This window comes from Myotis nattereri (genome assembly GCF_964212035.1).
Source record: "Myotis nattereri genome assembly, chromosome: 2".
In the NCBI taxonomy this organism is placed as follows: domain Eukaryota; kingdom Metazoa; phylum Chordata; class Mammalia; order Chiroptera; family Vespertilionidae; genus Myotis; species Myotis nattereri.
Genome location: NC_138076.1, coordinates 120,036,254 through 120,052,219, shown reverse-complemented (window position 1 = coordinate 120,052,219; position 15,966 = coordinate 120,036,254). Strand labels below are relative to the sequence as shown.

At 44.8% G+C, this 15,966-nt stretch overlaps 1 protein-coding gene across 8 annotated transcripts in view; it reads right to left on the bottom strand.

Annotated features, from left to right (window-relative positions):
• DCP1B (decapping mRNA 1B) overlaps window positions 1–15,966 on the bottom strand; it is a gene marked incomplete at its 5' end in the record, with an annotated part of 59,505 nt that overhangs the window by 5,967 nt on the left and 37,572 nt on the right. For all 8 annotated transcript variants that reach the window (XM_081083635.1, XM_081083637.1, XM_081083641.1 and 5 more), the window contains 3 exons: window positions 362–604; window positions 2,758–3,609; window positions 5,980–6,108. In XM_081083635.1, the coding sequence (XP_080939761.1) occupies window positions 362–604; window positions 2,758–3,609; window positions 5,980–6,108 (1,224 nt within the window). The remainder of the gene's footprint in view (window positions 1–361; window positions 605–2,757; window positions 3,610–5,979; window positions 6,109–15,966) is intronic.

The window sequence follows — 15,966 nt, the reverse complement described above, 5'->3', positions numbered from 1 at the left end:
TGCGCAAACAGCATCACCTCTACTTCCAGAGGGGAGCTCTCGGTTTGGGTGCCCACAGCATCTACGGTCCTTAATTATAGTTTCTGCTTCCTTCTTTTCTGACAGGTGACAGACTGGAGGACTTAGTCCTCCTCCAAATTACAAAATCCTTAAGGCGTCAAATCACCTAAAGCTGTAGTTAGTATTCTGAATCTCACCCAGCCAACTACAGAGCCACTGTGGTTTAGGGTGAGTTGTTACATCGCTCTTATTCCTGGGCAGTTCTATGTGGGCACTCGCTAACTGAGGCCTTATCTCAGAGTGGCAACCAGCTGGCGAGCAGGATTGGCAAAGGTAAGAAGAGAGACGATGGCCCTCCTACCTGAATGAGGAACAGCAGTGCTTCCTGAAGCTGCAGCTTGGTAAGTGGGCTGAGTACAGAGGGCTCTGGGCTCTGCAGAGGCAGGAAGAGGCTGGTGGAGGCGGCAGCTGGTTCCTGGCTTCCCAGGGACAAGAGCCCACGGTCCCTCTCCTTTGATGGGCTACAGGTGGGTTGTGTGAACACCATGGGGGACATGAGCAGAGAAGGAGCAACTGTAGCACGGATGCACTGAGGTGAGATGACCTGCTCAGAGCAAACACATACAAAGAGGGCAGGTGTAAGTAGCAACTCTTTGATACAACGGGTACAGAGACAGAGGCCACTCGCTTGCAAGAGTGGATATCGGCGAACTTAAATCCGAATTGTTCAAAATTTCACTAAATTGGAAAAGCTCAAGGAGAACTGATTCCTGTTCAGTTCCCCACATATTTCCCTCGTCCTTCCTAAGCAGCTCCGGCACAGTCCGCTCTGGTGGCTGTTGTTCCCTCTGCATAGAGTGCTTGGCCTCTGAGCAACACTTTATTTTTCTGCTTTACTGTCATCCCTTGGCAACATGCATTTAGGACTGCTGGCCGTTTCCTCGGGGCTAGTTGTCTACGACTCTGACCTACAGCTCCAACAACATGCATGAGCTGCTGGAGGGACACACGTTTCCACTCGATGTCTCTATGGAGGAACCGCTGTGCGAGTGGTCCTCCTCGCTACTTCTCACCAGGAGGGAGGCATGATTCCCGGGTCCACCTCTCCCGGGTCCTTCCTGATGGGATCTGCCTGCCTGCAGAGAGCACACACTTCCTGCTTTTCTGTGCGCGAGTGGCTGGGGCAGGTCCTGGGGCTGGTCATGCCAGCACTGCCAGTGACTTGTCTGTCTGGGCGAGTCTGTCTACCTCACCTGGCTAACAAACACATGCAAGTGACACTTTGATCCCTGTTTCACGGATGCCTACAGCTCTCTCTCTCTCTCTCATCTGTTTCTAACTCAGGTGAGAAAATGTTATTATCATCCTAAAGCTCCATAAGAACTCGAGGAGGGGTGTAAAGGCCAGTGATCATGAAGCTGCTATAATTTTATAATCGTTCCCTTGCTTTCTTTTTGGGCAGAAACCAGCCTTGAGGAAGGCAGGCTGTTACCTGTCCCACTGCTATTCTGAGGAGAGGGCCTGAGGCGGACGCTCCCGAAGGAGGATGGCCAGCGCCGTGAGGCAGACAGGGTGCACTCTGCTCCTCGGCTCCACCCCTGTGAGCACTGGAAAGCCAAGAGATTTGTGCGTGCAGACGTTTATGTCCAAGTACCAACCCCAATTTTCCTAGCGTCAGCTCTAAACCATCAAAGAGAAAAGGGGACAAGATTACACGGAAATGAGGATGAGTGACAAATACTGTTTCCATAGAAATAGGTACTCAGATTTGAGATTTTATAAAAAAATAAACACAAGCTCTGTGACTCAGTGCCTCATAGACACAAAGACTTACGCTCCACGCTTATGATCTTGGTTTTCAAAGAGTGGAAGATTTTGTTGGTTACTTGCCAAAACATGACAAACAACCAATGATGAGATATGTAATAGGGAGAACTTCCTAATTTTTAAACCTATTGCATTTTCAATGAATTTGTACCAATCCAAATGAGAAAACAGTCCAATCTCCAGATGTTAGCCATGGGCAATGGAACAGCTTGTGGTTTTCTCTGTTCTAAGTTACTGATGAACATAGAGATCATCTTCCTTAAAGGATAAACAATTTATAAAAATTACAATATTTTCCTCTCTGGAAATGTGTGTGTGTGTGTGGTGGTGGTGGTGGGCGGGGGGGCATGGCATAGTTATCCCTCTCTCCATCTTCATTAAGCTATGCAGAGGATGCAAACTAAAACAGGCGGCCTTGGCAGAGTAATGGCACTTTTCTTCCATTGTCTCCCCAGCCCCGCACCCCCCGCCAGGCCTGTGGGCTCTGCAGAGGCAGCGTCTGTGCTCTTGTCCACTCTGCACCCATGTGTAGCACAGTGCCTGGGAGGGAGCCGTGCTCAGAAATATTTACTAAATAAATGGATAAGCAACGATTACTTAGACTAAAATAATAAGAGGAGGTCAGACATTTCCTATCCCAGAATGAAGATTAGGATCCCCTACCATGTCTATGTTCTTTCCCACATCTATGTCTTCAGGCCTGATGAACTGCAAAGATTTAACTCTACAAATAAAGTATCTGAAAGGAGGGAAGCTCCCAGATTGCTAAGCGAAGCAAAGATTCTCTTTCCAGGCAGGAAGTTAAGGTGATACAAGATGCACAGAAGTGGCTTTGCAACACTGTTCAGGACAGCTATGTCCCTAGAGCACAGAAGCTGACTCTGCATTTCACTGCATCACAGTAATAACCCCCACCCGGGGGATCTTTACCTGGAAACGGGGAGTCTGCTTTTCCGTGCTGGATGTCTTGTCAACCCAGGGTTCCCAGGGCTTCCCGGCTCCAGAGCTCTGAGTTAGCACAGGAAACTTCGCCGCCAAGGCTGGCCGGTTGGACATGTGCAGCTGCTGCTCCTGCTGCACAAGTTGAAGCTTTTGCAGTAACTCTTGAGGGGAGATCACTCCAGAACCACTAGTCTGACTGCCAGAAAGGGCGAGCATTTGTCTTGGGCACGCGGACTGATCTTTTTCATGAGCCTGATGTCCTAGTGCCTGAGGTGGAAGGGAGCCATTGAAATGTACCAGTGGCGGCTGAGCCACCGCCTTTCCTGGAGCTGCAGGGGTGGCAGCAGGGAGGGCCGTGAAGCTCAGGGCTGCTGGGCTGGCAGGTGCTGGTGCACTAGGGTCATACTTGTTCACTGCCCCTGGGGTGCTCTGGAGCTTCTCTAGCAGGTTCCGAGTTCTGGAAGCACCATGGACTCGATGGGATGCCCCAAAGCTCTGGGGAGACCCCAGGAGGACAGGTCCAGTAAAATCCTCCCCAGCAGGAGCCTCGCTGCCATTTTTGTAGGGCTGGTTTTCAGGCAGCTCTGACAATGGGTGGAGGTCTGCACTCCTGACCAGGAGTTTCTGAATGGCTGGGCACAGCTGCTTCTCGATGGGGGGTGAGTGTCTTTTGGGTTCCTCATAGGACAGGGAACGGATAACCCCCTGCCGGATTGGAAGTTTCTCTTGCTGCTGCTGGTGGAGGGTCTGTGCAGGCCCCACAGTTTCCTGACACGGAGCTTTGTCCTGCTTCCCAAAGAGTGCTGTCAAGGACAAGTGTTGGGGTTCAGGGTCTAAGGTCTGAAAAAATAAAAATGTCTCAAAATGGATCTACATACAATTTGGTTATATGGGGGCTATGAAACATAATTCACCTAATCAATAGTTTCTTCTATTTATAAAGGATTAGAGAGTATAAAACACTTAATTACAATAAACTTCACAAAACTGAGACCTTAATGCCAATTATTTTCACAGCATTCTGCCCTACTACTCTCAAGATAGCTGTTACATTTTAGTATCTGTTGAATGATGGAATAAGGATGTGAGCTTCGATAGATTAGGAACCACTATGGTACAAAATTATATACACCAGAAGGTAAATAATCTCTTCAGCAGGAAGTCCATCTAACCCTGCAAAGTATAACATCCTGAGAACACACAGGAACATGAGGATTTCAGAATTCCTGGTAGCTTTTTGCACAATTATAGAAATTTAGGGTGAGAAAGAAACATGTCAGTTAGTCTAACTTGATCCTTTCAACTGTGTGAACTCTGAGAAGAAAGATACCTCCTAAGTAGCTAACAGGGCTCAATTTTGTTTAAAAGGAGCCTACAAGCCATTTCTACCCAGGGGCCTCTGACACAAATTGCACTTCATGGTGAAGCCTGCACTCTATTTCTGCCATCTGAACCAGCGCTTATAAAGGAGTTCCTGGAATCCTATTTCGACCAGTGGGATGGAGGCTTTCCCCATCCAATCAGAGCTGTGTAGTTCTGACCAACCAGAGTGGCACTATTGGTGCTTTTTGGACCAATCAAATTTCAAGGATTTGGAGTCCTCATCTGCATGAGGACAGACCAATCAGGGACCAGGGGCAGGGACTTCTGTCTACATAAGTCAGCTCCCCTCTGGCTCTGGGAGCACACTTTCCTCCTTCCATGGGAGATTCAAGACTCCGTTTCCCTTGCGGAGCTGAAATCTTGAAGATGTCTTACAGGAGCAGAGCAGACCAGCACAGCAAAAAGCAGATTGGCACAGAGTAGAGCAGAGTTGTCCAGCTCTGGGCCCCGTGCTGCCTGGCCCAGGGCTGCCTCACAGCCATGCTGTATCACAATGGAGCTATTTTGCACTGAATAAAGTTTCTTCTTCACTGCACCCCAAATTGAGGATTCCTGTTCACATTGAATTGGTACAAACTACTATTGGCTGACAACTATATATTAGTAGCTTTAAAAAACCATCAAATCAAAAAATCTACCTTGGCCCCGCCAGTTACAAAGTTGCTTCCTTCCTGCTCTATATCATCTCTGCCTCTTTCTGTTGCTTTCTGTATTATTAGGCTAAGAAAACAGGAGCTTCATTCTCAAATCAACATATTCTCATTTCTCTATTAAAATAACAAATTTCCATGGAAAGCAAACAATAAAAGTAAAAGATAATTAGAAAAGACTTATTTTTAAAAAATTCAATATGAGACTTTGAGACTTTCATTAGCTGATATTTGTCTTTTGGTTCCATTTCATTTTTAAAATTAATTTAAACCAATTCCTTAAAAAAACAAACACAAAACCTTTAATGAGGCATAACACCTAAGAATGGAAACAGCCACATTATATTTACAATAAAAAATGGGACTTATACCCTGGCCCGTGTGGCTCAGTAGCTTAGGTATCATCCCATGCACCACAAGGCTGCCAGTTCGATTCCCAGTCAGGGCACATGCTGGGTTATGAGCTCAATCCCTGGTGGGGGTGTGTGTGCAGGGGGTAGCTAATGATGTTTCTCTTTCTCCCCATTTCTTTCCTCTCTCCCTAAAAATCAATTTTTAAAAGTCTTAAAAAAACAATAATGGGGCTCATAGATTAGCAATTTTGTTAATGCTTTACTATTCTGAAATATATATATTCATTCAAAAACTGCTATCATAATGAGACGCAAATACAATGACAAATCATCAGGTCTAAAAGGGACTTTTATACCATTCCTTAGGACAGGAATCCCATTCTGTACACACAGTGACCTGGCATTATACCTGGTACAAAGGAAGTGTTCAGAAATGTTAAACTGAATTTTGTTGTCTTGCCTGCTTTGGGAAACCAACCATCAACCTCAGCAGAATATGGGCCTCTTGGGTAATATTCCTGTTAACTCTGATGATATTGTTTGTTGTTGTTGTTGTTTTTTAAAAAAACACACCACATTATCCTGTAAGGAGTTCAAGTCCACAGAGATTATGGTAAATGCCAAAAGTAAAAATTTTAACCCCCTTTGAGGAAAAGTAAATTATTAATAATAAAAGAATCTCTAATTTGAAATCTCTTTTTAAAAAATTTATCCTAAAGGATCCTCAAACAGGACCAGGTCCTCCTCCCTCGACTATCCTCTGGGTGAAAGTTTGTTAAGAGCCTTGTACAGACGCCATAAATGAAAAGCAAAGAACAGGGTACCTGGCTGGGCTGAGGTACGCGCTGCTGCTGGTTGTCACTGGGCTTCACTGGAATGGGTTTGATGAGATTGGGGTTGTCATAAATGGCAGATGAACTGGTTATCTGTTTGGGCTCAGAACAGGTTTTACACTGAAAGAGAAAAAAGAACCATATTTTTGGTGTAAAAGAAGCTTTATTCTTTTAAAAAGAACATACCTTCCTTCTTGTTCTCTATTTTATTTAATTGGTAGCTATTTTTTGGTAGAGTTTTATGTACAAACAAAATCTCTTAATCTCTTTTATATTTGAGTATAAATAAAATTTACTTATTTTTTTTTAAATTACACAATTCAGTGCCCTAAAATATTACTAACAGTATCAGCCTTCAAGAGCTAGAACAGCGGTTCTCAACCTGTGGGTCGCGACCCCTTTGGTGGTCCAATGACCCTTTCACAGGGGTCGCCTAAGACCATCCTGCATATCAGATATTTACATTATGATTCATAACAGTAGCAACATTACAGTTATGAAGCAGCAACAAAAATAATTTTATGGTTGGGTCACAACATGAGGAACTGTATTTAAAGGGCCAGAAGGTTGAGAACCACTGCCCTAGAAGGTCTTAGATACCTGGATACTTTAAAGGCTATCTATATACTTAAGAAGTAATAGTTTAAAAATATAGAATCTAGTGATTTTTAATGATTAATAATGATACAAATTATTCCTTAAATACCATGTCTGGATTGCAATAGGGTTTTATTCACCCATTAGCAACTGATTTCAAGTTGGAGAGTTCCAACATCAAAGTAACTAACCCTTTTTGGTCTACAAACCAAAAAGTAAAGCTGACTCAAACTACTGATTTAAAAATTACTAACATCATCTTTATTTAATAAGTGACTTTTTGGATAAACAGAATAATTCAAATCTGAGTGTTCTGAGCCACTCACTACAAATTAGAATTTCACAGAGAAAGAGACGAGACATGCCTCATCATTTCAAATACCGAATCATTATCACACATCAGTCTAACCAACCATGCAATTATCAACACAGTAGGATTCAAAACAGAAAGAGCACAGCAGCGATGTCGGCATCTGACTGGTTACAAATAAAACTGAGTATAAAAACGCTCCCTTCCTTACTACAGACTCTCTATAGCATTGTTGGTTTCAATTTTACAGTCAAGGCCCCAGCTCAGGAAATATTTCACACTGGAATGTGTGACAAATACAATATTGTCCCTCAGAGACCCAAGGTTCCCAATGTGTCTTACAGTTATGGATTGTATTTTCTAATTCAAGGATAGAGAGGTGTGGGTCAATTACCACCTTGTTCACTTAGGTTTATAAAGTTAATTGTACGAACGACTAATTATTTTCTTTTAAGAATTCTGGAAATAATTGGGATTTGGCACTAGTATTAAATGGGATGTGAAATACTTTATGAATCATAAAACGTTATTTCTAATTTTTCTGAAGTGAATGATGGTGATTAGTGGCATGGACCAACAGGACTGGCTTTTCAAGATATGGCTAAGCAACACAAGACAAGAGTATAGCCTAGGATATAGTCACTTACAAAATTTTAGCACGGAAAGACTTTAACTTCTGCTTGCGTTTAAAAGAAAAGTGGATGCTTAGCTTACTTCCACCAAATGACCCTTCTGTACTCTTTCATTCTCTCTGTGTTCAGGGACCTTGAATTTTAAACTAAGAAAAAAAAAACAGATTTTTCCCACCTTCACTATGCACATATCTCTGTCTTTTGCTTGCATAACCCCAGATTGACTTTTCTAGGTAAAATTGCTTTCTATGTTACTGCAATTGTCTACCTATCTATGAATCCTTGCATGTATATGAAAATAGCTCTCTATCAAATTTCTCAGAATTAAACATTATCCACCTCAATAGTTTGTAGCTCATTTTCCAGTTGTTTAATTTTATATTCTTCTCCGACCCAAATAACTTTAAAATACTTGGAAAAAAATCACAGTTTTATAAAAAGTGTATAATGGATTCTTCACAGAGACAAAAACTATGTCACATAATTTTAATTTATCGCATACAAACACAAACATATTATCTATGCCAAGAGAAGAGTCTGAAAGGAAATACAACCAAAGTGTATTTGGCTTTATAGGGTGGTCTTTCTTTTTATTTTTTTCTCTTCTTTTTAAATTTTTATTTATTTACTAGAGCCTGTGTGTGCACTGGTGGGGTCCCTTGGCCTGGCCTTTGTCCTCTCGCAATTTGGAATCCTTCAGTGGATGTTGGAGAGCCGGTTTTGGCCCGATCCATACAGACCAGGCTGAGGGACCACACCAGTGCACGAATCTGTGCACCGGGCCTCTAGTATGCATATAAGATCTTTGGTTAATTTCTTTCTGCCCTCCCCGCATCCCCTTCCCTCTGAGATTCATCAGGCTGTTCCATGTTTCCACGCCTGTGGTTTCTGCTTCTGCGTTGAGTCTCTGCCCCTTGGTGGTCAGTGTGCATCATACATACTGGATGGCCGGTTGGCCAGTTGCTTAGGCTTTTATATATATAGATTTTAGAGAGAGAGGAAAGAAAGAGAGAGAGAGAGAGATCAATTTGTTGTTCCACTTATTTAGGCATTCATTGATTGATTCTCGTATGTGCCCTGACTAGGGACTGAACTCACCACCTTGACATATCGGGATGATGTACTAACGGACTGACCTAACCAGCCAGGGCTATTTTCTTTTTTGTTTCTGAATTTCTTCATGAACATCAAAAAACACTTACTAATTTCTTTAATTTCATAAATAGATCTCAGCAATATCTAGAAGAGAACTATTAATTCTTGCCTAAAACCATAAAATTCAAAATAGTCCACTTTTGAGTACTAAGGACCTAACTATGTAGTCTACAGGTCTGGCCTGGTTCATTTTCTTCCTGAGTTTTGTTATTTTATGGTTCATTTGCATCTCTACAAGAAGGAAGGAGGTAAAGGAGATGCCACTCAAATTGATATCATTGCTACTTTACAGAAAACTCATAGGAAGTTATTTCTTAGGGAGAAAGCATAAAATATTAACCCAAAGAAGTGTTTCAAATTATTTTATTAACTTTACATAAAAAGTTGTATCTGGTACCACTAGGCTTCATTTATCAATATCATATACCTATACCATAAAATGTTTCCTCCTCAAATTTTTTGGAATTTTCATGAACTTAAAAATTTTTGAGTTGGAAAAAATCTCAGAAGTCATTTATTTAGTTTAATACTTACACAGAGAAGTAAAAAAATTTTTATACTATCCCCAATATGTAATTATTCAGTCTCTTCTTGAATACTTCCAATAATGGAAAATTCACTTCCTCATAACAAGAATTCTGAGGTAAATAAAAAGATCCAATGGATGTTAATGGAGGAGCACAAACATCTGGTGAGTGGATAAGAAGTAACATGATGGGCAAAGAATATGTGGAATGGGGCCTTGAAAGACTGATGATATTTTATAAGTAAACTAGAGGCCTGGTGCACAAAAATTTGTGCACTCGGGGGGAAGGGGGGGGTCCCTCAGCCTGGCCTGTGCCATCTCACAGTTTGGGACCACTCGGGAGATAACGCCCTGCTGGCTTAGGCCTGCTCCCGGGTGGCAGAGGGCAGGCTCAATCCCTAGGTGCAGCCCCTGGTCCGGCTCAGAGCAGGGCCGATTGGGGGGTTGGGGCACCGCCCCCTGTCACACTCAAGGCAGGGTCGATGGGGAGGTTGTGGCGCCACCCCCTGTCACGCACAGAGCAGGGCCAATCCGGGGGTTGGGGAGCTGCCCCCTGTCACACACAGAGCAGGGCCGATCAGGGGGTTGGGGCGCCGCACCCTGTCACACACAGAGCCGCAGGGTGATCAGGGGGTTGGGGAGCTCCCCCGTATCAGGCACAGAGCAGTGCTGATCAGGAGGTTAGGGCGCCTTCCCCTGTCATGAACAGAGCAGGGCGGATAGGGAGGCTGTGGCCGCGCCCCGTCACACACAGAGCCACAGGGCAATCAGGGGGTTTGGGCGCTGGCCCCTGTCACGCTGATCACGGTGCCGGGAGGCCTCGCGGCTCCGCTGATCCCAGTGCTGGGAGGCATATTACCCTTTTACTATATAGGATAGAGGCCTGGTGCATGGGTGGGGCTGGCTGGTTTGCCCTGAAGGGTGTCCTGGATCAGGGTGGGGGTCCCCACTGGGCTGCCTGGGCAGCCTGGGTGAGGGGATGATGGCTGTTTGCAGCTGGTCACACACCCTTCAGGGTGGGGGTCCCCACTGGGGTGCCTGGCCAGTCTGGGTGAGGGACTGAGGGCTGAAGCTCCCAACTGCTCCTTTTTTTATTTTTTATTTTTTTAAAATATATTTTATTGATTTTTCACAGAGAGGAAGGGAGAGAGAGAGTTAGAAACATCGATGAGAGAGAAACATCGATCAGCTGCCTCCTGCACATCTCCCACTGGGGATGTGCCCGCAACCCAGGTACATGCCCTTGACCGGAATCGAACCTGGGACCCCTCAGTCTGCAGGCCTACGCTCTATCCACTGAGCCAAACCAGTTTCGGCTATTTTTTATTTTTATTCTGGGCCAGCTTTAGCTCTGGCTCCAGCTCTGAGGCCTCTGCTGCTGAAAGTAGGTATCTGGTTTATTTGGGTTCTATAATCGAAACAATGTATAACTCCAGCTCTGAGATCCCGGCTCGCTGAAAGCAGATTTCTGGGGTTTTGTTTAGCTTCTGTATTTGTTACAATGTTTCAAACTGCAATCTCAGAGGCTGGCAAGGCAGGCGGGGAACGTTGGTTTCCTCCGTCACTGAAGCAAGCAAGCCTCATGTTAGTTTCAAGCTGCCTGGCTGCCGGCCACCATCTTGGCTGGCAGTTAATTTGCATATTGCCCTGATTAGCCAATGGGAAGGGTAGCGGTTCTACACCAATTACCATGTTTCTCTTTTATTAGATAGGATGAGAGGGAATAGCATGGGAAAAGTCATGAAGGCACTTTTAGGAAGCAAGATTGTTACTCTGGTAGGAGTTTAAAATATTTTTAGGGGGCAGTGGGAGTAGAAGGTATTGGGTTAGAAGAATCATCTGAGCCCAGGTGGTGTTGCTCAGTGGTTGGATTCCCGGTCAGGGCACTGGCCTGGGTTGTGGGCTCAATTCCATAGCTCATCATTGCTGTTTCTATCTCTCCCTCCCTCTCTGAAATCAATAAAAAAATATTTTTAAAAAAGAGTCTACAGGTTCATAGATACTAGGCAATGAGAAAACAAGGATTTAGGCCAGAGCAGTACCATGATCATACAGGTTACATTACATCATCTGGCTGTTAATGGCAGAAAGAATAATTTCTTCTGTTGTTTACCTCACAGTTGGAGCAATTGACATTATGTCTATAACATATTTGATTGAATATCTGCACTTCTTGTCAACATTGTAAGAACCCATCTGTGGGAGCATAATGATGAACAGAACATTGTTTCAACCTCAACAAGTAACACTGTTGTGGGAGAAGTTGACTTAACTGTAAAAATTGAAAAAAAAAAAAAAAGTAAGTTCTAAATACTAATAGATGGTGAGTTCAATGGAAAGAATAATTAATTTGAATGACATGATCTAGGAAAACTCCACGTAAAAAGTGGCATTTTAACTGGTCCTTGAAAGATATGTAGAGTCTGAAGGGCAAGTAAAATGAGGGGAAAACCATTCCAAGTTGTAGATACAGTATAAAGAGACGTCTCCAAAGCCATGAGTGCGTGTATGAGTTCCATGTTATTTTATGAGACAGTCAGGTGTAGCTACAGGAGGCAGCACTGGAGAGGCTAGGAAACAAAGTTCATTATACTCACAGGTCCTAGAAACAGGAGGCACAGCCCACCACACAGGACCACATGGGGAAGCCTCTCGGTGGTCCGGAGGGAGAGAACAGGAGCAGGGGAAGAGCAAGAATAAAGCCTTTTGCTGGGGTTTCTGCCCCCTAGGACTATCTCCTTTGAATCATTTCAGCAGGATATTAACCATAGGGGTGGTCCCTAGCTGCCTGACCAGCCTGATAGGAGTAAGGCAGAGGAATATTGCTTCCTGGTGTACACAGATCAGATAGTGGAGGGATGGCTCAGGATAGTTAGTTTGCATATCAAAGACACGTTTCTGGCAGGGTCCTTTGTTCCCCCTAAGAACTGGCAAGCTCAGGGAGGCGCAGTCTGTCCCCAATTAGAAGATTGTTAAGGTGCCAAAACATCCTATCTAATAAAAGAGAAACATGGTAATTTGCGTACGACCGCTACCCTTCCCATTGGCTAATCAGGGCAATATGCAAATTAACTGCCAGGCAAGATGGCGGCCGGCAGCCAGGCAGCTTGAGACTAACATGAGGCTTGCTTGCTTCAGTGACGGAGGACTCCAACGTTCCCCGCCTGCCGCTCCAGGCCTCTGAGCTGCACCTCTAAGCAACTATGTAACAAATACAGAAGCTAAACAAAACCCCAGAAACCTGCTTTAGTCTGCCACAGGATCGCAACATTGTAAGCAAAGGCCAGAAAGCTACTTTCAGCAGCAGTGGCCTAAGAGCTGCAGCCAAGCCTCAAAGCTAAAGCTGGCCCAGAATAAAAAAAAGAAAAGAAAAAAAGGAGCGGTTGGGAGCTTCAGTCACCCCCAGCCTGAAAACAACCCTCAGCCCCTCACCCAGACTGGCCAGGCACCCCAGTGGGGACCCCCACCCTGAAGGGTGTGTGACCAGCTGCAAACAGCCATCATCCCCTCACCCATTCTGGCTAGGCACCCCAGTGGGGACCCCCACCCTGATCCAGGACACCCTTCAGGGCAAACCAGCCGGCCCCCACCCATACACCAGGCCTCTATTCTATATAGTAAAAGGGTAATATGCCTCCCAGCACTGGGATCAGCGGAGCCGTGAGGCCTCCCGGCACCGTGATCAGCGTGACAGGGGGCAGCGCCCAAACCCCCTGATTGCCCTGCGGCTCTGTGTGTGACAGGGGGCGTGGCCACAACCTCCCTATCCACTCTGCTCTGTTCGTGACAGGGGAAGGTGCCCCAACACCCTGATCAGCCCTGCTTTGTGCCTGATAGGGGGGAGCTCCCCAACCACCTAATTGCCCTGCAGCTCTGTGTGTGACAGGGTGCGGTGCCCCAACCCCCAGATCGACCCTGCTTTGTGTGTGACAGGGTGCGGTGCCCCCCCCCCCCCAAGGGCCCTGCTCTGTGTGTGACAGGGTAGAGCCATAACCTCCCCATCGGCCCTGCCCTGAGTGTGAGAGTGGCGGCACCCCAACCCCCTGATCAGCCCTGCTGTGGGTGATAGAGGGCGGCACCCCAACCCCCTGATGGGCCCTACTCTGTGCATGACAGGGGGTGGCGCCGCAACCTCCCCATCGACCCTGCCTTGAGTGTGACAAGGGACGGTGACCCGACCCCCCAATCGGCCCTACCCTGAGCGTGACTGAGCGTGGCACCACAACCTCCCGATCGCCCTGCTCAGGGGGCAGCGCCCCAACTCCCCAATCGGCCCTGCTCTGAGCCCGACCAGGGGCTGCACCTAGGGATTGAGCCTGCCTTCTGCCACCCGGGAGCAGGCCTAAGCCAGCAGGGCATTATCTCCCGAGGGGTCCCAGACTGCGAGAGGGCACAGGCCGGGCTGAGGGACCCCCCCTCCCCCCCGAGTGCACAAATATTTGTGCACTGGGCCTCTAGTTCTATATAATAAAAGGCGAATATGCAAATCAACTGAATGGCAGAATGACAGGTCACTATGACACACACTGACCACCAGGGGGCAGATGGTCAACGCAGGAGCTGCCCCCAGCCCGCAGGCCCCAGGACAGCCAAGGCAGGTGCCAGTGGGGGCCTCTGATTGTCCCGCCAGTCGCCCCACAGAGGGAGGCAACCAGCAGCAGTGGGGGGGGGCGGGGCTGGCAAGCGAGCAGTGCCAGGACGGCCAAGGAGGGTGTCAGCAGAGGTCCCACCATTTACCCCACAGATCAGCCCTGATCGCTGGTCAGGCCTAGGGGACCCTACCTGTACATGAATTTTGTGCACTGGACCTTTAGTTATAAAATATAAACAGTACAGTGTGTGTGTCTGTGCGTGTTTTTTGAGAGGAGAGACGAAGAAAAAGTATTTATTCAATATTTACATTTATTATTTACTGGCCACATAGAACCGAAGTTCCTGGGAGGTAAAATTTTACTTTTTAAGATTAATCTATAGTGTGCCTAACATAGTACAATTAAAGTATAATTCATTACTTGACTAGTTGCCAAATCATTAGGATACCTTTTAAAGATTTTAAGAAATAAAATAAACAATATAGAAATAGTTATTACGGACTAAAGCTGGAATTAAAGCATCTCTGTCCAAGCCCTATGATAGAATAATGAAACTCTCATTTATTCATATTTGTATTCATATTCATTCCTTCATTCAACAAACATTTATTTGGCATTTATCATGTGCCAGGAACTTGGAAGAAGACTAGGGATGTTCTTTGTACTCAAGGAGCTCACAGTCTAACAATAAAGGGTGAGTCAACAATCAAGTCAAAGGCATGTTAAAGAAACTCAGCCAATTGTCCTTTAGTATGTCCCACTTCATTCAGGACTTTTCTGATTATTTCCTTGTGGTGTCATTTGTTTTCTATCTGCTCCTTACTCCTTCCTCTTTCATTTTCTGTAAACTAGAAAGTTCAAGCTCAAGACTTAGATTCAGAATCAACTCTTTTGGCAAGAATATTTCAAGGTGGTGCTATATGTTGCACATCATATCACAGTAGGAGGCACATAATGTCTGGTTATTCAATTTTTAATTATGTTATCATTGGGTTCAGGTGGTGGCACCCTAAACCCTTTCATCAATTCTTCTCATATTATTAACATTATTGATGATCATTGCCTGAATCAATTATTTTACTAGAGTGTTTTTAAGTTCTATTACTCTATCTACATTAAGAAGGGGAATTCTTGGGATTCTTTAATAGAGAAGAACTTCCCCTCCTGAACAAGGACTATTTGGTTACTCTGAAATATAGTCCATACTGGCCAGGTAGAATAAATGCTTAATTATTTTTCATTAACTACCAATTTTCAGAGGAAGGAGCTGGTGTCCTAGTATCTCCAAGGATAGCCAATAATTATGTTTTTGTTTTGTTTTATATTTTTGGTTGCTTGCTCTCTCATCTCTATGAACTCATAGATTTTATAAATTCAGTGGGTTTCAATCTACTGCAGTCATTCTTTTAAAAAAAAATTTTTTTTTATTGATTTCATAGAGGAAGGGAGAGGGATAGAGAGATAGAAACATCAATGATGAGAATCATTGATCAGCTGCCTACTGGGGATTGAGCCCGCAACCCAGGCATGTGCCCTTGACTGGAATCAAACCCAGGACCCTTCAGTCCGCAGGCCAACGCTCTATCTACTGAGCCAAACCAGGTAGGGCTGTAGTCATTCTTGTAGATGTTAGAATTTGTTATTTGGCTGGTGGTCCCTTCAAGCTGACTACTGTACCCCTTCCACATGATCCTATTTGTTTGACTTTCATATCCTGGAATTAGGAGTTTCTTTAAAGAGCCTGGAAACCTTTTATGAGGAAATAGTATTTAGAAACAATAATCTGGGGGCTAGAGGTATTTATTGCTACTGGGTTGTCACTTATTTCTAGGTCTTTTCAGGGCGAAAAGTTAATAACTACATATTTAAGAAATAAAATGTCAACTAATTCAGACATTTGCATTTAAAATTTAACATTATATATTTATTTTTTTCTCTTACACTGAAGGTTTTATTCTGACCACAAAGTTGACCCTTGAACAACATGGATTTGAATTGTGTGGATCACTTATATGCAATTTTTTTCAATACAGTACATGTGCCTCAGTGGTTGAGCATTGACCTATGCACCAAGAAGTCACAGGTTTGCCGTAACCGGTTTGGCTCAGTGAATAGAGCATCGGCCTGCGGACTGAAGGGTCCCAGGTTCGATTCCAGTCAAGGGCA